The sequence below is a fragment of the Prinia subflava genome, chromosome 5 (assembly GCF_021018805.1).
Source record: "Prinia subflava isolate CZ2003 ecotype Zambia chromosome 5, Cam_Psub_1.2, whole genome shotgun sequence".
Classification (NCBI taxonomy): domain Eukaryota; kingdom Metazoa; phylum Chordata; class Aves; order Passeriformes; family Cisticolidae; genus Prinia; species Prinia subflava.
Genome location: NC_086251.1, coordinates 23,521,535 through 23,541,475, shown reverse-complemented (window position 1 = coordinate 23,541,475; position 19,941 = coordinate 23,521,535). Strand labels below are relative to the sequence as shown.

At 41.6% G+C, this 19,941-nt stretch overlaps 1 protein-coding gene across 1 annotated transcript; it reads right to left on the bottom strand.

Moving 5' to 3' along the window:
• Positions 1–2,527: 2,527 nt before the first annotated feature.
• On the bottom strand, positions 2,528–12,780 carry LOC134550583 (astacin-like metalloendopeptidase). The gene is made up of 13 exons (XM_063397326.1): positions 12,567–12,780; positions 12,329–12,350; positions 10,106–10,122; positions 9,699–9,723; positions 8,771–8,842; positions 7,821–7,955; positions 7,075–7,192; positions 6,156–6,334; positions 5,946–6,030; positions 5,416–5,543; positions 4,383–4,498; positions 3,738–3,963; positions 2,528–2,758 (listed from the first exon to the last, which is right to left on the bottom strand). The coding sequence occupies exons 1-13, from the start codon at positions 12,642–12,644 to the stop codon at positions 2,724–2,726; spliced, it is 1,236 nt and encodes a 411-aa protein (XP_063253396.1). The 5' UTR covers positions 12,645–12,780; the 3' UTR covers positions 2,528–2,723.
• Positions 12,781–19,941: the final 7,161 nt, after the last annotated feature.

The window sequence follows — 19,941 nt, the reverse complement described above, 5'->3', positions numbered from 1 at the left end:
AACTTGCAGGGGAGCCTCAAAGAGTGCCTGGGGCTCTGTCCTGCCACTATAGCCTTCAGACTAGGACTGCCTGAGGAAAATGTCACTACTGTCCCAGAGGAGACTGAGCACTTATCTGCATATGGGGTCAGGACAATTCCCATCACAATTTGTGATGCTGTTCTCCCTGCTGAAATATTCTCTGGCTCAGCAGGCGCTTCCTTCAGCAAGATGGTGTCTCTGAAGATGATAGTGCTGCATTATCTGATATCTCTTCTGGAGACAGTCAAGATGAGGAAGAGGAGGCAGGCATAGCTCTGTGTTTGTGTGTGTGTGACAATGAGTGTTTGAAGTGAACAGGGCCCGTTCAGTGGTAGCCTTGTGAAACCACACTTAGCTGACACTCAGATAGTCCTGCAGTCCTGTCTGTGGGGCTGTGCACGTCCCTAGAGCTAGAGAGAGATCCCCACTTGCAGGAGGGAAATGTTACACTCTGCTGTAGGGCAGTAAGTAGAGATGTGATCCCACTGAACAGGGTGCCTTCTACCCTCAGGTTGAAATTGGGACAAGGGGCATTTATGGTCACAGTAAGGGGAGGTTAAAGTCCTCATGATAGAAATGGTTTTCAGACACTGACAGGCTGCCTGATACTGCTGTCCCTGTACATTCCAGCTGATGGCTGGACACCAGGCCAGGTAGAATCAGTGACTGCCTGGGCTGCTCATCACATCCTGAGCTGCTACAATCTCATGGGAGGTGTTCTGGGGCAACTGAGTGGTGACATCCTTGGGCTGAACCTTGGCTCTGTCTCTGGGACCAGCTTTACGCCTGTCCTGTGAAATAAGGATCAGACCAACTCCACACAGACCTGGACTTGACTGCATCTTGGCAGGGAAGTGGATCCTGTTCCAGTGGAATTAAAAGGAGAAAATACAGGTTCTTAACATCAACTGGATCTAATTTTTCTTGGCACAGATTGCTAGGTTTTTCTAAAAAGAAAAGTTCTTAACTATTGTAGCAATTTCAGCAATACACAGATTATCACAGCTTTATTAATTTCTCAGCCATTGCCAACAATTTTTCAGAACTCTTACTGAAATCATCATTCCTCCTTCAAGCGTAAATATCTGAATCACCTGAGATGGCCTTTTGTCATTGTGTTGAACCCTGTAATCACACCTGAATTTCCTCTCAAAAATAGTGCTAGGATGTTACCCCTCACCCACTGGCTTTGCAGTATTATTGCCTCTATTTTGTTTTGCAGAGTCTTAGGAATCAATTTTTTCTAGACCTGCATTTTTAACAGCATTTTAGAAGGACTACTCCTTTCATGATGTGATGATAGCAACACTTGATTGCTCAGAGTGACTCAAACAACACATCAGAAGCTGAACCCATCTTGCAGGGTCTGAAGAATTGAAGAAAGGCTTCTTCTAAAGCAGACTCAAGATTGCTGTGTTCAGAGGCATTTGCACAGCCACTGTGGGTAAGGAAGCAGTATTCAATGGAATTAGAACTTCTCTCAAGAGCTGACTGATTCTTCATCACATAGTATAAACACAGACAGGCCTTTGAGCAAATTCTTTCAGATAAGTCTTTTTGTGCCTCCATAACAAAAGAATAAAAAAATAATTTTTCATTTACTACATAAATTTTACTCTGAGATTCAAATTAATTTCCCATTGTTTTTTTGAAGAAATGTATTTCTGTGAGAAAAATTTCAAGGTTTCTAGTGTTACAAGGTAAGAACAGGAAAAGTATTTCCTTTGTTTCACACTTAAAAATACAAGTATTAAATATCCAGGTTAGTAATATATTTAACTATCTGTCTAGTCTACAAATTAAAATAGCAGCCTGTTTTGTTCTCAGATCTCTTACAGGCTTGTGTTAGTCAAGAAAATATCATTTAAAAAGTGTGATTGCAGGCAAGGCTCTAAAATGAACACTCCAAGAGTTGTGACACTCTTGCAGCTCTCTTATGAACTCAGAAGAGCTTAGCTACTTTCTTGACAAAAAATTTCTTTGAACATATGCAAGAACTCTGGTAGCATTATCTGGTCCACCTCTTGTCCTGTGATAGGCTTAATCATCTCTGTGGAACCAAAAATGGCTTGTAGCTAAACTATCACCCTCAGCTGTCCTCTGCCTGCCAGAACTGTACCAGGAAAACTGAAATAGGAAGTACCAGTCCTTTCCTGGAAATAGATTTCTCTTGTCCACCTTTCTTGTGTTGAAGTCATTTTTGGAAGCTGAAATGTTAGGCTGGAGTAGGACTCTGTCCAAGACCTCTTTGTGCTCAGGACTGTGAAGACGATAAAATGATTTTTTAAAGTTTGGAGCTGGTCTCTTCAGCCAACTAACTAAACCCATGATGATGTCCATGGTACACTTAAGAGACATCCCTATGAATGAATGAAGGGGGCTAAGAAGTCAGACCACATTGATAGTGTGTTTGGCTGGAAGTGACTGCTATAAAAGAGAAATAGAAACTCTTTTTTTAATGAAGCTTTTTATTCAATTGTTAAATAGAAAGAGGTAATAACTTAACTGTGCAGACAAAAGGAGGAGCGCACTAGATGTATAGAATTTGTACATTGATATGGCTTGGGAAATAAAACTTTTTTGGGAAGATGAAAATTTTGATTCTTAATGGAATTAAATTTCATACTGATCCAAGCCAAGATAAGAACAAAGTAGGAAACACATAATTTCAATATTCACAGAGTAAGTTCTTCTTCCTTAGGTCAGTTGTGGACGCTAGCTCTTCTTTGGGTCCTCACTGTAAATGAAATGAGAGAATACTTAGTTTTCAGAGGTCTCTAAACAAACTGTAGCATCTCTAGAATGTGTACATGCTAAATCACATTTTATCTGGTAGCTAACATTGCTTTATATTTGTGGACACATCAAAGTGGCACAGGGAGTTTATTTTTCTTTCCTTCCATAGCAACAGTGGACAGGAATAGATACTACAAAGGGACAATGCAAAATTGCTGGTTTGGTTTGGATATACGGTCAGGTTAGTGCATTTCCGTGGATTCCTGCAAAGCCTGTGTGCTTGTTCTTATCCCATGGCAGACACAAGGCTGCACGACACAGCCGAGCTTCCCTGCCCACCAACACAAGCTGTACCATTGTGCAGTTGCTGTAGGCTGCAATCACATGCACAGAGATTCCTTTATTCCAGCTGCCACAGGCTAACTCAAAAGCCTATGGTCACTTAATTGTTTAGTTGTGGCCTTAGTTGTTAATTAAATGGGACTGAAGAAAATGTGTTCTAGCTGGGAAGGTTCCAGGAACCCTGACCATGGAAATGCTGCCTCTCTTCTTGTCATGGGGCTGGGTGATCTTTACCTAAGATCTGTCTCACTCTCTGAGCTGTGTGATTACAAATGTCACCTTTTCCAGGGAACGATATATTCAAACTCTACATTAGAATTTATTGTCTTTCTGCTGTGCTAGTAACACCAGCAGTGTCATTGAATTGATTGCCCTCACTGGCACATGCTTTGGAATGGCACATATCTGAGAGGGCAGGTGAACAGTGAAGCACCTGGCTAACACCACAGCCTGAGGGTGGCCCCATCTGCATGAATGAATAAATGGGGTCGGTGTAGAACTGATCCCTTATGTCAAAAGCAAGGCAGGAAGAGATGACCCTCATGGAGAAAAGTTCTTCAATGTTTTTCCTGGGTGAATAGAAAGGTTGATTTGACATGGACTGTTTTCCTGATGGTTCTCCTTGTTCCCAGACTTACCAGTAGTAAAGGTGGCTTGGAAACCAGAAGCTGTATAGGCATCATCTGTGACAAACTCTACGAGCATAAGACTACTGGAAGCAACTATACTGCTCGGTATCTTTGATCCACAGGTCTTGTCCATTAGAACTGGAGAAGTCTTGCTGGATCCATCATAAACTTTAACATAGTCACCCTGACAGCCTTTAGTTTTCTGCAGCTGAAAGGCTTGAAAGTGCAGGGAAACCTGGAAGGGAAGAGGAAATCAGCTTTTAATATACAAGTATATTTCTTTCATGGAATGTGAACTTTAAAACAGACAGAATCTAAACTGTAGGCAAGCATGGACTCACAGACTAGAACTGCTTACCCAGCTTTGCCTCTCTTCCCCTGAAGCTGTGGGGCTCAGATCTAGTCACTGAATGCTCCCATGCTCAAGGAGCTTTGTCTTGATTTTGCAAACCTGAAGCCCAATATGTGGAGGTTTTTCAAAATCACAGCTCTGCATTGTCTTTGCCTATACCTGGCTTAAGCACATAATAGAGACTAGTCTGAAATTTTTCTCATGAGGAAGATCTCATCTGGCAACTGCTATACAAAGCACAAGGTGCTTAATGTAGAAAGAAGTTCAGCCATATTTCATGACCACTGTCAGCCTGTGGTTACCTTTCTGGATCGGGTTCGGATGAGCCAGACACAGTTGGTGTTATCTGAGTAATTCCTTGGGTAGTTGGCAGATCTCAGTGACCCAGAAGGTCCATCAAGAATAGTGCTGCAGCGACCTGAAGAAAAAATGCTTTCTTAGGATTGCAGAAGTTTTCAGTCATTCACAACTACAATCTCTTCAGAATGGGCTGATGTCTGTTTTCTGATCTGTCAGCATTCATTTCAGAGTACTGGTACATCTTGATTAAAAGGTTGTCCTAATTTTCACACAATGCATCAAAGGGGAAAGTAAAGTAGTGCTCTAAAATCATTGATTTTTTATTGATTAGCTCTGTCTTTAGCAACTCTATAAAGCGAGTGAGAGGTTTCAATTCACTGTTTTCCACTGAGAAGGGGAAGTTAAGTGATGTCAGAAGAGTCAAGCACAAATATGATGCCCCTGCAATGCTTAAGTTCTAAGCTTAGGAGGAGCACTTGGGGTACAAGAGGTAATATTTTCATCAGGGTTTTTTCCCTCTGAATAAATTTCTGCGATTGTATATAAAAAATTCTTCTAGCAGAGCTTACATATAAAGAGTTTAAACATACAAGCTTAGAATAACAGACTTTTGAAAACTGGACAAAGACAACATGAAACTGTTCAAGTTCAAAGGAGCATACAACTGTTTTGGTTTGGGCCAGGTCCTTAGTACCAGCTGCTATGAGGAGCAGTGAGGTCTGGCACTTTTGGGATTTATAGTTGTCTGCTGAACTGTAAGAAACCAAATTACTCCATTGAAGTTTAAATGTGGCATGCAGTTAGTCCATTTGCACAGTAGACACTTATGCTAATAACAAATGTAATTTAAATAAGAGGCAGCTTCCATTTTCTCACTAATGTGCCTCCAGCTTCACCTTAGCATTCCCTCCCAGAGTAACCCTAGTGGGTACCAGGAATTCATGAGAACAGTCTCACAGTCTGATGGAAAACTGCTGCCTCTGAAACATACCCAAACCTGAGCTGAAGATAACAGGGTGGCTTTGGGATACTTACTGCAGTTGTAAAGTTTGTTGATTTTGGCAACGTCCAAGTTGCTCATCCCTTGTCTCTGTCCAATATGTACTGATCCATCAGGGATTGGTACAATAGTTGCTTTCCCAGTGGTATTGGTGAATGTGTATCTGAAAAGACCCATGAGAAACAATGCTCTCTAAGCACTGTAACTTCTTTCAGGATTCAGTAGGATGCTTTGGAGGAGGAACAAGAATTGTACATAAGCTGTTGCTGTGAGTAACAGTGCTATTTGAACAGGTCTCATTGAGATGTCCACCAGTAAGCAGAGCCAGTGTCCAGATGCCCTCCTTTGCTCCCAAGCCCAGCAGAGGAGGGCTCCCTAATGGAAAGCTAAGGGATGGTGTCTCCCTGTCCTAGGGAGCAGCTTGTCTGAACTGACCCACAGTTGTTTTGGTGTTTTTCTCAGAAGAGGAACAGGGGAAACTGGTAGTTAGGAGAGAGTTATGATAGAAACTAACTCTAATGTAAGACTTGAGTTCCTAAAATAGTAATGCCATGCTGCTACTTACGGGCCATAGTGCATTACTGAGGAATAGTCATACGGAAGACCCAGGTTATTGGAGTTTTCAAATTTCTTGAAGTCTGGTCTGTCAGCTGTAATAAATGATATTGTACTTAGAGTATGCTTCCCGTTGACTCCCTTCAGGGGAGAAGGGAGGGCTGGGAGCAGTAGGATGTGTGTACACCACTTCCTGCATTGAGGAGGTCAAAGCACTTACGAGGACTGATGTATTCCCACATGATCTTTACATGTTTATCTCTGTCACTTCGAGAGTGTTCATGCAAAAAGCCCAGAGCGTGCTCCAATTCATGCTGAATTACTCCTTTCCACATGCAGCCTCCTTTCATCACAGAGACAGTCTGTCCACCTCCTACTCTCCCATAGTTGGACCAGCAGCTGAGAGAGGTATTGAACAACAACAGAAGATTTATGGGATTTTTATTGGCAGGCAGGCAAAGAGGCAGAACAGAGAACTTTGCTTCACACACCTCTTGTGGGAGTGGAAGGATTCCTCTCTCTCCACTGTGATAGAGTGTACAGAGGTAAAAGTGACCATGGCATATACAAGAATGAAGCAAATAATCATTGTTAAATCTTTCTGGAAGATTTTTGTTAGCACAGAGGCTCCTGAATTCTGACTTTACCATGGCATTAACTCCCTTGAAATAATTTGTTTTTTCAAAATGCTAAAGACAGTATCAGAGCTGGAGATAAGATGGAGATAACATTTCTAAGCTGAGCGTTGAACAATTTTCTCATAAGCTCTAATTCTGAACTTGATGGCCAACAGTGTGATTCAGAGAATTGTTTATTTCATAAGCTGAAATTGGTTTACTTTTGTAAATAGGACCTATAGTATTCAATATATGTTGTGCTGAAGTGTGCACTATACCACACAGAAAACATGAGCTTAGACATTCTTTCCCCCTTAATGGTGTTTTTCCATGATTTGTATTATCTCAGTGTCTGCAGTGAGCTCCTGATGTCCCTGGTGAGCCTTTGCACTACTAAGGTATCCAAGGAAGAAACCTTGGCACTGTGGTAAAAAAAAGCCTCTCTGAGGTCACACAGAACCAGTGTAGGCAAGGATTGAAAAATAGAGTAGAAATGACTTGCTAATTTATCATTCAACTCACCCATCAGCAGATCTAATACTGAGGTAGTCACGTTCTGTCTTACGCTTCACAAAATTAATACAAGTCAGTGCTTCAAATTCTGCCATGGCATCGTGAATCCCTTTTACATGGTTCTCCTCTGGGGAGGAAAGGGGTAATTTTAGGGGTCACAAGCAGACATTAGCAGATGCCAGTATAATCTCATATATTCTCAAAAACAGGATAAATAAAGGACAGAAAATTAGCCCAGGTTCTTTCTTGTTTTTCTCTCAGTACTGAATTTTGTTTAAGATTTTAACAGCCTAGCACAAGATCCTCTTTATAAAGATATTTGTCCAAAAGCATTCAAGTGCCTCTTTTTTCAACTACTTGTTCTCAATTATAGTGGCAATTTTTGATGTATCTTATTGGACACTTGGAGAGAATAATGGGAAGTTGTTTTGCTGATGAAAAGCAGACTATTAAAGCTCCAATGTAATAGTCAGGAGGCTTATAAAGGTAGGTATTCTGGAAGACACCATTAGAGGGAATGGTTATTGTTGTCTCCAAGAGACTGTCCCAAAACATGATGCAGGCAAAATGCCTCAATGAAATTTGATCTATATCTGGTTCAGATTCTTGTAACTTAAAATTTATCTGTGCTTGCAGAGCACAAGTAAATACTTAGAATCGATTTATTCAACTGTCTGTGTGCTCACTCGATCTAAGTTTCCCCCCTGAAGAGTATTGGACAAAATCCATTAAAAACCCAAGAAATTCAAACCCACCATAGGTAGGATCCAGTACATATGGAATACGAACGATCCCGTCGCTGGACTGGGGCCAGTGGCACTGGCGGCAGTTGATGGCACTGCGGCTCCTCTGGGGAACTATGTCACCTTCCTGCAGGAACTGAGAGCTGTCTGGGGAGAGACAAAGGGGGGAAACATTTGAGCCATAAATTGCTGGACACTCGCTAAGCACACTTGGGAAAACGAGCAGTCACAATAATAAGAATGATTTTTCACTCTGGTACTATTTAATCATCCATCATGTAACACTGAATGAATGGCATCAAACATCTCCCTGGGAAGGTGCTGGGCAAAAGCAGGAGGTGCCAATAAGGAAACACAAGAAGGTGGGCCAACCAAAAAGAGGAGTGTTTTCAGCAGAAAACTGTAGGAATATCTGGTGTCCCCTTCTACAGAATACGCTACTTCAAGTAAAGTCACTTGAATGACTCTTGGAGGAGAAAATGTGAGAAAGACAAGCTAATAAATCAGGGAATGTTTGGAATAATCAGAGAAGAGGAAGTCTGGAGCAGCGAGCATGGAACTGACTGCAGCTTATCTAGGAGTCTGTACTACAAAGCTGAATGGTTGAATGCAAACAATGCTTCATTAAACAAAAAAAAGGCAGTTAAATAACAAAGCATACAAATACCCACAATTTCTCTTTATGTCCAAAGAATGACAAAGATGTTGAAAGCTGAAGCTGAAGAAACCAAATAGTTTCAGTTGCCTCCACACCTGGGAGCATCTTCAGTACTGACACACTAGTTTTGAGATGCTATAGGGCTTCAGCAGACCTCACCATAATCCCAGTGGTGTCTCTTACAGGTGGTGTGTAAGATGGGAAAAGCATTTGCACAGATTGTGGTAAGACACTGTACCTCCCACATCACCCCAAAACAGCAACAAAGACAGGCCCCCTATAGACAGGAATTTGGCTGCATTACCTTTGTTAACTTTCAGAATTTTGTTAAAAATATCTTCATCCTCCTCATCAGTTTCTGTAGGCAGAGGAGATTCTGTGCAGAAACACAAGAGTATCACTTTCTTATTCCCAGGAAAAACATGAGTCCCGTTTTTTTTGATCTGGTGATGTGTGTTTTTTCCAGCAATGCATGTAAAATTCACAGAGCCTATTTAGGGACTGGAGGGATGTCCACTCATGTAGATGTTCACTGACAGAATCTTGAGAACCTCCCAGCTGTGGTTATTTTGGCATTAATCTAGTCCCAAGAGCCACTCTCCTTCAATTATTTTATTATCTCCTTTTTATTTTTCCTAGCCATCATATTTTTAGGCCTGAGATGGCACAGTTTTATTTCTTTATGAGCAACTCACACTCAAATCCCTAACATAAAATACTAGAAACAAAAAAAAAAAAAGAAAGGAGAGCAGTCCTACTACTTCTTGCTGGACATGATGATCTCTTGAAAAACCCTCAAAATGAATGAAATTGGAACTGCATTCCTGTTCCACAGGTCAGACTGATGTCCCCAGCTAAGCCCAGCATCAGGGCTCATAGGTCTTGCTACCAAAATCAGCCAACTCTGCACATTATGCAACCTTGACATCAATAAAAGGCAGAAACACATGACCTCTGTGCTTCTTCTAACCTTTAGAAGTGACTTAATTCAGGACATTACTTAAGCAGAGCTATTTTTAGCAAAAGTAACAGCTGAGGTTTTTAGCAAGGCCAAGCAATTAGCCAAAACCAAGAGACTTTGCTTTGCATGAAACATTGTGGTGAGTGCATTCATTTAAAATTCCTCATAAAGGTTAATTTGTGTTAAGCCTGTGTTATTTTCTGGAGCAACTGAGTAGATAACAATCAGTATGTCCCTTCAAATATGTACCTGTAGATGGAGTAATACATACCATATATATCCACTTGCGTTGTAACCTGCAAGAACGATACATTAGTATTACCTCACAATTTATAATATAATAGTAAATTAAATAATGTAATATATAAATTATCAACAGCGTCCAGGCTATCATTGGAAGTATCCTTCACCAAGGCAGCTTTTACATATTGTGCCATGTGTAGAGAAGTACCATGGGGTGGTAGAAACTCTTCTTTGGTACCTTGGCAAATAGGGATATTGTAATATGAAATGCAATATTAAGTGGGGAATAAGTTTCAGATACACTCTGATGCACAGCTGAGCAGAAAAGACTTTGCTGCACAGGTGTAGATATGAGTGGAGTACAAGAGTTCCAACTTTGCTTTCCACAGTGTTGAACCCCAAAGTAATCAGAAGAGATGAATGAGCTTTCCTTACCTCAGTAGGTTCTGTTGCTGCAAAAAACAAACAAAAAAAAAAGACAAGTATTAGATGCTGAATGCAACTTCACAGTGTTCAACAGCATGGACCTCCTCAGCCATGGGAATGCTTTTGGCAGATCCCTTTGAGTGGAGGGGTATGGTGTGCACCAGCTGATGCACTGGCACAGAAATTAAAAAGATATTAAATCAAACAACTATGAAAATTCCTAGTGGATTGTGCTGAGGAACAGAATCCTGATCATTTACCATCTAAGAATCAGCAAAATATTTTATAAATTTCAGTGTGGAAAATTACAAAAGAAAACAGTGAAAAAAAAAGTATTTTTTCCCTCAACAATATCTCCTGGTTTCACAGTGTCAAAGAATAAGGTTATAACATGTGATGGAGGCTATAATTTAGCATGGGGAAAATAATCTCAGTTTCAGTATCCACCTGACAGCAGCTTGGTACCATTCTGAGTCCTAAGGTGCCTTTCTACTGTGATGCCTTCTGATTTTTACCAAATATGAGATTCTAGATACAAACCAGAAGGGAAAACGTGGCCTGATGTATACATTTCTACCTCCATTGTTATATCAAAAAAGTTTAAAAATTGGAAGGACTTTCAGAAGTCATCAGTTTGTCAGCTTCCCTAAGGCAGAAACAGTTTTATCTGTATTACACCTGACCACAGTTTGTTTGACCTGTTCTTAAGTATGATGGATATGCCGCAAGCCTATCTGGCAATCTCTTCCAGTTTCCTAATAATTGCAGTCTTCCTTGTCAAAGTATGAAACAATTTTGGTTTTCCTATTCAATGCTGAAACAGAGAACACTCATGTAAACATTTATTATTTCCAAGCCCACCTGTGCCCTAAGTTTTACTATAATTTTTTCAGTAAAAGATACACCAGGCTCTATCACACTTTTCAGCAACATTCCCTTTTTATAATTATTGCTCAACATAATGAGGAGACATCTTCCTTTTCAGATTCTATCTAGCACCCGCAACAGAATTGCTTTTATTAAGCAAAAAAAACTTCAGTCTGTATTTTCAGACTGTTACTTCAGTCATATGGCAATGGAAGTCCACTAAAATTATGGTGGTTTATTACAGAAAAATTCGGTCAGTACCCACCAGCTGCGTCAGAGAGAACCATGGCACCTAAAAACATTCTGCACGGAAGAACATTTTAGAGATGGGTTGACCAGATCCAGAATTTATGCACCCAAGAGGCACTAGATTAATTGAGTAGTCAAAGTCAGTGGAAATTAGGCTCCAGATTTCTAGTCACATAAAGCCTGCAACTTCTTTTTAAAACCCAAATGAGACACCACAGAAGGCATCTGCCATCTCCTTGATGAAATGAACATCTGGTGTGATAGGGCTTTCAAAATTATACAGCTCACATTTTCCCTACGCTCTAAATACTGAAAGATGCCTCAAAAGGCACAAACAGAAGTAACAATTATAAATTAAAACTCATTGTAAGCATTTATCCCAATAAACCTGCACCTTGGAGTCTGAGCAACTGACTACCTTGAACTTGATCAAGCGTATCCCTTGGTCCCTTCTAAATATACTGAGCAGTAATTTTACAACATTCCTTTTTTCCCCATAAATGACACTTCAAAAGCAGAATTTCTCAATTTTGTCATTGACTTGCTCTGACTATACCAAGCAAATTTTTCCAAGGTGTCTTCTTTTTACACACATTACACCCAGCCTATTAGTTTGTTGCTGTAGTTAAAGTCTGCCTACAGTTTTCTTTCCATTGACCTCTGAAGGTCTGCAATTATCTCCTAGTATTTTGCAAGTTAACAAAAGCTGTTCAGCAAAGCCTTTTCCAAACCAGAACAAAGCGAAGCTTTCTTTGATGCCTGACATCTCTTTCTCATACAGCTGCACGGAGGTAGGCAAGGAGACAAATGATTAGCAGTCTTATTATAACATTCAACTTAATGAAAAGGTATCAAGATGTCTAATTAAAATGTTATTTTCAAGGCTATGAAAGCACATCTAAATTAACCTAATAAACCATACCCCAAAAGTCTGTGTGAAGCACATCTCTGTAAAAACACATCTGCACTCAGGTCAATAACAAGTTATGAAACATAGCCTTATTCAAAATGCCTGTCAGTGCTTTCATATGCTCTAAAAACAAGTCAAAACCAAATATGCAATAAACAGTCAGGAAATAACAGTTGTTTTTAAAATACTCTACAAATCCTACTTACTTGCTGTGCTGTTTTCGTAGTTCTCCTGCAAAACCAACAGGTAAAAGGTATTATTCTTCCATAGCTGACAAATGCAGCAACAATAGCATCAAAATCAGGACGAACAGAGGAACTAAATCATTACATTGCTTTTATTTATTATCATATGACTAATCTTTTCTTCCAGAAAATTTACCAAAGCGGGCCTTCGCAGCTCCGCTGCCGGCGGGCGGAGCGCGGTGGCCGGCGCTGCTCTCACCTGGGGCACAGGGAAGGCCAGGGCAGGGCGCAGCAGCAGCAGCGCGGTGAGCACGGAGCGCAGCCCCTGGAGCTCCATCGTGCCGCGGGACAGCGCTCCCGAGCAGCGGCCTCTGCCCGCCCGCCGGCGCTACAAATACCCGCGGAGCCTCCTGCCCCAGCCAATGGCCATCTCCGCGGGAAGAGAGCTGCCTTCGCTGCCTCACGGCCCCTTTCGCCCCCGGGCATCTCCCGCTGCTGCAGCGTCCCCAGGCCCCACGGTCATTCGTGCTGCTCTCCAGAGCCGCCCCAGCCTCATGCCTGTGCTGCCATGCACCCTCCTCTGCTGCTCGGAGGGTCTTTCCTGAAATGTTCGGTTTGAGCGTTACCACACAGGAAGCCCTTGTTCCTGGATAACTCTCCAGAGAACTGGATTGTTAGGATTTCAGAGAGTAAGTGACTTTTTTTCTTTATGTCACTGGGATTACAGAAGGCCATGACAGTATTGTGCTGGTTTGAAACATAGAACACCCAGTGAGCTCATGCCTGTGTCTTCCCCGAGACACCTTGTGGTTCTATAAGCACAGATTTTTGGTTTTTCCTGTGTGTTCCTTGAGGTATCACCACATCAGGAGTGTCTCCTATGTTCCGTCATTTCTGGCAGTCTGACAAAATTCATAGATGCCCTTATGAGTTTTGTGACCAGCAATCAGAGAGGGGGAAAGGGAGCCAGCAGCATAAGCAGCACTTACTCATTTTGAGAATGATTAACAGATTTGCCTTGCTGGAGTGCACTTGTCCAGAAGAAGCAGGGAGCAGATCTAGCAAGGAATGCTTGTAGGAGGCAAACCAGCAACCACTGAGCCTCTTAACCCAGCAACCTCTTCTCACAGCAAAGCTCTGCTTAGTGAACCTTTTGCTGAAGCTGCTGTAGCTGGGAAGGTGTTTGGCCTTTAAGACACTTTTGTTTGTGTCAGAGTACATTTCCCACACATGGAAAAGCAAACTGAACTATAAAATGCACTGATTTTGTTTCTAGGCCATACTAGTGTTCAGATATCCTCAGAGTAAGTTTTAAACCCACTAATTCCTGATTTCAATTCCTTATTTCAATTTCAATTTTTTACATTCAATATGTATTGAATAAGATGTTCTAGAAATTCTCCATGTTGGTGAATGAATCAAGAAGCAGCAGAAGGCTTTTGTCTCGAAATTATACCCAGTCAAGAGTAGGAATTAGGTGGAAATGAAATCTGAATTGTGTTGGAGGGGATTACTCTATATTTTAGTGATGGAAAGTTCACAGTGCACCCTACTGACTATTTTAAGAAAGTCTAGATTGACAGAGTCCAGACTTTATGAACCCCACAGGTAGGCAGCCTAGGGGGATATTACGTTCCTTTTCTGTCTCTTCACACTGGCTGAAGGTCTGCCCTAGGTTAGTGAACAGCAGGGTGGCACATGGTCCTTGTGACCATGAAAGAGCATCAAGCAGCCATTGTCAGCATGGTAATCCTATTATGTGTCCTTTGTGCACATAAATGTTCTCAATAAGCCATGCTAAGTTTCCTTTCAGAAGGATGAAAACCTCCCTTGTCCTGCAGCAAGGCTGTGCAGCTCTGGTCTGCAGTAGGAAAATGGTTCTCCATGTTTCTCACTCAACACAAGGACAAAAAGAGTCCACGATGCCAGATATCTTGGCATGCCAAAACCACATCAAACCACACTGCAACGTGTGGCTTGCATATAATCTGCTTTCATTAGCGTTTGGGAGGAAAAAAGGCAAAATCAGACCACTCTCAGGGAAAACCAGTCCAGGAGCAAAAGGAAGGATCAGAGGTAGTGAGGGCATAAACAAACTACAATATAGGAAGGTTGGTAAACTCAGCATCTCTGTAGCATGTTATTGGGAAAATACTACTCCTGAATGACTGATTATCTGCCTCTGCTCAGGAAAGAGTGAGGCAAGAAGGATGCAGCATATTCTATCCTGGACATGTTACTATGCTGACATACTGAACAGTTCATGAAATAGATTGCTGCATGCCACATTTTCCATAAGTTAACAAATAGTGCTGGTGGGGGAGGTGGCTTTTTGGGATCAAGGATGGGGCAGTAAATGTTGCAGTTGGCAAAGCACACACAACAGGGAGAGGGGGAATGCTGGTACTCATGGTTCCTGCCAGTTCTTAAGATCTCATCACCTTGTGCCCAGTATTTAGATTCAATATTTGGTTATTTTCCAAAGTGTGGAACTCATGGGGGAGGACTTGTCAGCAGATCTGTTTTCACTAACCAAAAAACACTCTAATTTATTGAGATATTGCAAAAACAGCACATAGTTTTACTAGATACAATCAAGCTAGTACTTCTAGTGGAGAAAATGCCACAGAAATTGTTTAGAACCCTTAGGAACCAAAAAAGGACTTCACAAAGAGAAGCTGTCTTTGCACGTATACAAGAAAAGTGTGGTGGAAGTTTTGTCAGACACGAGTTCTTCTGTCAGTATATCTCAGTTTCTGGTGGACAGTAGGAATTCCACAGATTTTGAACATGTGATCAATTGTTAGCAGATGTCCAAAACCAACAACAAAATGTCAAGGAGTACTTGAACAGTGTCATAGTCTGCAAGCAGTCTCTCAGCAAAAAATAGCACCGCTCCTAAAAGACCACTACAAAACTTGGAGTTATGCCTGAGGACATAGACTTGTTTGCAGAAATCTGTAGACATAACCAAAAAAATAATACACAGACATACCACTTAAAAAAAATTATTTTCTCTTCCGTTGATATGGGAATTCAATGCAAGTATACATAGTCAAAATCAAAACAGCAGATGCATGAGAGGTACAACAATTCTGCAGAAATCTTTCAGAGTTGGCTCGGTCATATGACATTTAGTCATATGTGTTATCCTCTTTGGAGTTTTTAACTGTAAACAGCTCCCAAAATATAAAGTAAACCATCAAGATTTAATTATGGAAATTGCACTAATTGCTACTAATTGCTGTGCCCCGAAATGCAGAAAAAAATAATTCTGGGAACTAATAGAAACCTTTATGTCTAACAGCTTGTGGAAGTTACGTGGTAGCTACCATAATTCATGGTAAGATACTAACTAATCTTGAAAGTTTAAAATCATCTGGCTTTACCAAAACCAACCACTGAAGCAATGGTATGGACCACAACACATAGCTGAAATTGCTGTGGATTGGCATCACACGAATAAAACCCACACAATTACATATGCAGTCTGGGGTTAATGACAAATCTGAACCACAAATATATTATTTTAGGTAGAATTGCTCAGTATCATTTCCCAGGAATGTCTGCTTTGTGCAGCCTTTCAGTATTTTGGCTCACTTTCATTTGGAAAAGGAATTCTGATTTCCACTGAGCTCTGGATTCATGAATTCTGAACTCCCATCCTCTGGCCAGTAAGTCTGCTCCTGTGCAGTGCTTTCAGCTCAATGCTTTTTGTCTCCCTCTCACTAATTCCAAGTGCCCTAATCACACAGAAATTGCTTCCTTTTCTGTGGTGTCTTTACGATCAGACACTTTTCAGATATAAATCAGTCCTCACACAAGCTTTTTCTGTGCTGGCTTTAAGGACTCTCAGCCCCTTAGTCTAACAATTCCACTCTTCTTGATTCTACAATTACATTTTCATTCCTTCCAAGTTGCCTGTACCTTTTTGGTGGTGCAGTGATTAGGAGTGGGCAATTTCAGTGGAATTCATGCCAGCCAGTACTGCACTTTGCTGGTTTGAGAGTATTATTGAAGTGCTGGCAGCTCCTGAGGGTTTCACAAGTAACCAGCATGGACTTCGAGTCCCGATATTGAAGACTGATGTGTGTTATGAAAGACAGCTCTAGATAAGTCAAAGTGGAGTTAGAAGCTGTTTCCCAGTGCCCACACCTGTTGCATTCACAGATTTACTTGTCCTTCATGTCCCTCTCCACATTTCTTCTTTGGACCCTACCTCCCAGAGAAGACCTGGAGTTGTTCGAGTTCCTGTTCCACTTTCTCTTTTGCTTTCCATTTTTGTCATTGCTAACACCATCTGGAGCAATGAACCCACATAATTTGCAGGTTCTTTAGCAGAACACTGACACATCCTCCGTGATATTAATGACTAGCTCCAGCTGCAGTCCTAGCCCTGATTGTTTATGGAAAGAACTCAAACCTAAAATTATGAACATTGCCTTGCTATTGGTTAGTGTCTTTTCTATTCAAACCTAGAAACTTTGAACTTTAGTCTGTCATCAGAAAAATAAGGACAATGAATAAAAAGATTTTTTTTGTGATGTGTTCTTCTTAACAAAAGAAAAGTGTGGAGTTAGGAAAAAAATAGTAAATAAACAAGTTGGAAAAGTAAAAATGTTGTAACTTCTCAAATAAAAGTTAAAAACACGTTGATTTTAATTTCAAAATCAGATTTCAAGGCCAAATTTAGCAAAGCATAATTTAGCAATTAAACTAGCATTTGTAATGATGTGATCCAATGGCTATTTGGGCTGCGGGAAGAAGAATGGAAGTGATGAAATTGGAACTTTAATTTGGACAATTCTAGTAATGAACTTCTGATTGCCTTGAAAAAAACAACAGATTCCTTTCTTTTATCAGGAGAAGCCATCTGATTTGTCTGCTGCCCTTAGGTGAAGAAAGGATGGATCAAAGGGTTTACACGATGTTTCCAGCCTGCAGAGCAATGTTATGCTGATTGCAAAGGAATCCATGTGATGGGGTAAGGTGCAAGCTGTTTGAGCAGCGCCTGGGGTCATTTTTGGTCTCTCTGCACTCTGAAGGGAGACACCCAGTGCTGCCCCGGGTGGAGAGATCTCCTTGTGACAGATTATGCAATGCCAGCCAGCTTCCCTGCTTGGTTTGATCTCCTGTGAACAGAAATGTCCTTTTGCCTACAGGGAAGCTTTTGCTTACAGTAACCATGCCATGAAAGTTACCCTTGTGAGTGCTTGCTTGGCAATTTAAGTAAGGCAGAGGAAAAGTCTCATGTCTGCCTCTCAGGGGAGTGCATGGGAGCTGCCTGTGTGTGCTGTAAGTGGAAAGCACATCTCTGCCTCTATGGTACACAGATCTGCCTGATAAAGAGTCCATTGGTGACTGGGCATTGTCCCTCACTCCGATATCACTGCACTGACTCCTTTTTCCTTTGTCCCTCGTCAGAAAGGCTGTCTGTGCTCTCTGACTGTGCTGCTTGTCTCTATACCTGTCTCAATACCTTTGCTTGTTATTCACATATTTGCTTCCCAAATGTCCTCCAAGCAGGATTTTTTAATATTTCGATGGGAGTCTCGAGAAGGCTGTTTCACTCTTACTGTTCTTTCCTAATGCCAGTTCCCTGCACAATGGGAATTGCACCCATTCACCAGGTTAACTTATGGATTTGCTTCCTCTTCTGGGAGGATAATTTGAAGCTCCTCTCATATCTCCTGAGCAGGTGAGTTTGGACACTCTGCTGCTTCTGACCTTATCTGGATCCACAGAAAAGTACCTTAGGAAAAGTTAAAGCTCAGCTCTTACAGCTCCTGTCTTGTTCTAAGTGAGCTGCTATCCAGGCAGATATAAGTGGCTAAATATTAACATTGGAAAGATTACCTAATAATAAACTTCAAAGTCGTTAAAACAAAGAATCCACTTGTTTGTTCCAGGTGTCTTTTGCCAAAGATCACTTGCCCCCAAAGGAGCAGCCAATAATCTCTTGGCTTTGACCACAATAACTGATACATCGCGGGTCCCCAGGCACAGCCAGCGGCGTGTTCTGCCCCGTGTCTGGTGTGAGTGTGCACCCAAAGCCTGGTGGGCCTCAGACAGCCCCACTGAGGGCCACGGGCTGGCCTGGGGGCTGAGGGTCCACCCCGGGCCAGCAGGGTCTGCCACCCCAGCGGGCGGGACACAGCAGAGCTGGGAGAGCGGCTGGACAAGCGGGTTTGGTGCAAGGGGTGCTGGAGCAGCGCCAGCAGAGCTGCAGTGCTCAGGGGAGGGAGAGTGGGAGGCCGAAGGCTTTCCTGCTTTGTGTTCTCAGTCACTGGGGTGGTTTGCACAGCACAGCCTCGGCCTGGGCTAAACACTCTGTGACCTTGCATTGCTGTGGCTTAGTTTTTACAGGGAAATAATTCAGGTTTTAGAATCTACCGCTGCAACTCATGATTTAACCATTTAACAGGAAAACCACCCTTAATCCCCTCTCAGTTTCTGAGGGATATCATTCCTGCCTCTTTCTTTGTGCCATGCTAGGGCTCCTGTTAAAAGTGTATACAAAAAAATGCACCATCGTGGATTTACCTTTCCAGCAATTCCATCTGGAAAGGAAATATTTTTTCCCTGTTTTGCAGCAGAAGGAGCTGAACGTGTACATTTATGTCTGCACCTCTCTCCCCCTCTTCCACTACTGATTTTATTTGGGTCACCAGGAATTTCAGGATTTTTTTACCATAGGGTCTGGAAGGATCCTGGAGCATGAGGGTGCCAGTCTTTTGCTTTCACCATTCCTTAGGGGAAGAGTGGACCTAACTGGGAACAGAGGATGGCTGCTACCCAACCCATGAATTATCTATCCATGATGCTTCCCGAGGGAACTGTGGCTACATTAACCTTGGCTTACAGCTGTGATTACATTAAAGGAAAAGCTTCCACAGGGGCCTTTCTTTTCCACTCATCTGCAGCGACCATCCCATTAGTTACTGAACACATTAAAGGCACATTGACACATTACCTACAATTACAACTTCTGAAGCCCTTACCAGGGTTCCCTCTGTTGCTCAGTGAACACATCCTTCTCCTCAGAGCAAGTGCAGTTGAAATAAATTAGAGAGGCTGCCTTGAGATCTTCTGCTAAAGAGAAAAGCCTATCTATGTTTTCATATATAATTTATTTTAGATTTATCTAACTAGCTGATAGAAACATGCATGGCCAAAATTTAATTGTAGGGCCTCCAAGCCTAGCCTTTTGGCTTTAGATTCATCTTTGCTGGTAGTTTAAATTCTCCTCAGTGAATTCAGATTTGGCTCTCAGTTTACAGGTTTGTATGCAGGAAAACCCTGTATTTGTACTGGAAGATTTGAACTGCAGCTCTGTTTTTTTACAGGGATGGTTCTGTTGTAAATCTGCACATGATGCAGTATGAGTTCAGCAAAAAATCAAGGTCAAGACACTCTGAGAATTTAGATGTTTCTATTTAGAGGTCTGCTTCCATCCTTTGCGCATGTATTTGCCTTCTATCTCTGATAGGAATGTCATAAACAGGTTCTTTGTGGACATCTGTATTCCTCATTTAAATAAGTAAATTCTTTTTGTAGGAAATTGATGTAGTGAATGATGTGAAATATTCAAAGTGGTTGGTCTCTGGAAATGGAGAGAAGGGTGGAGTATTTAC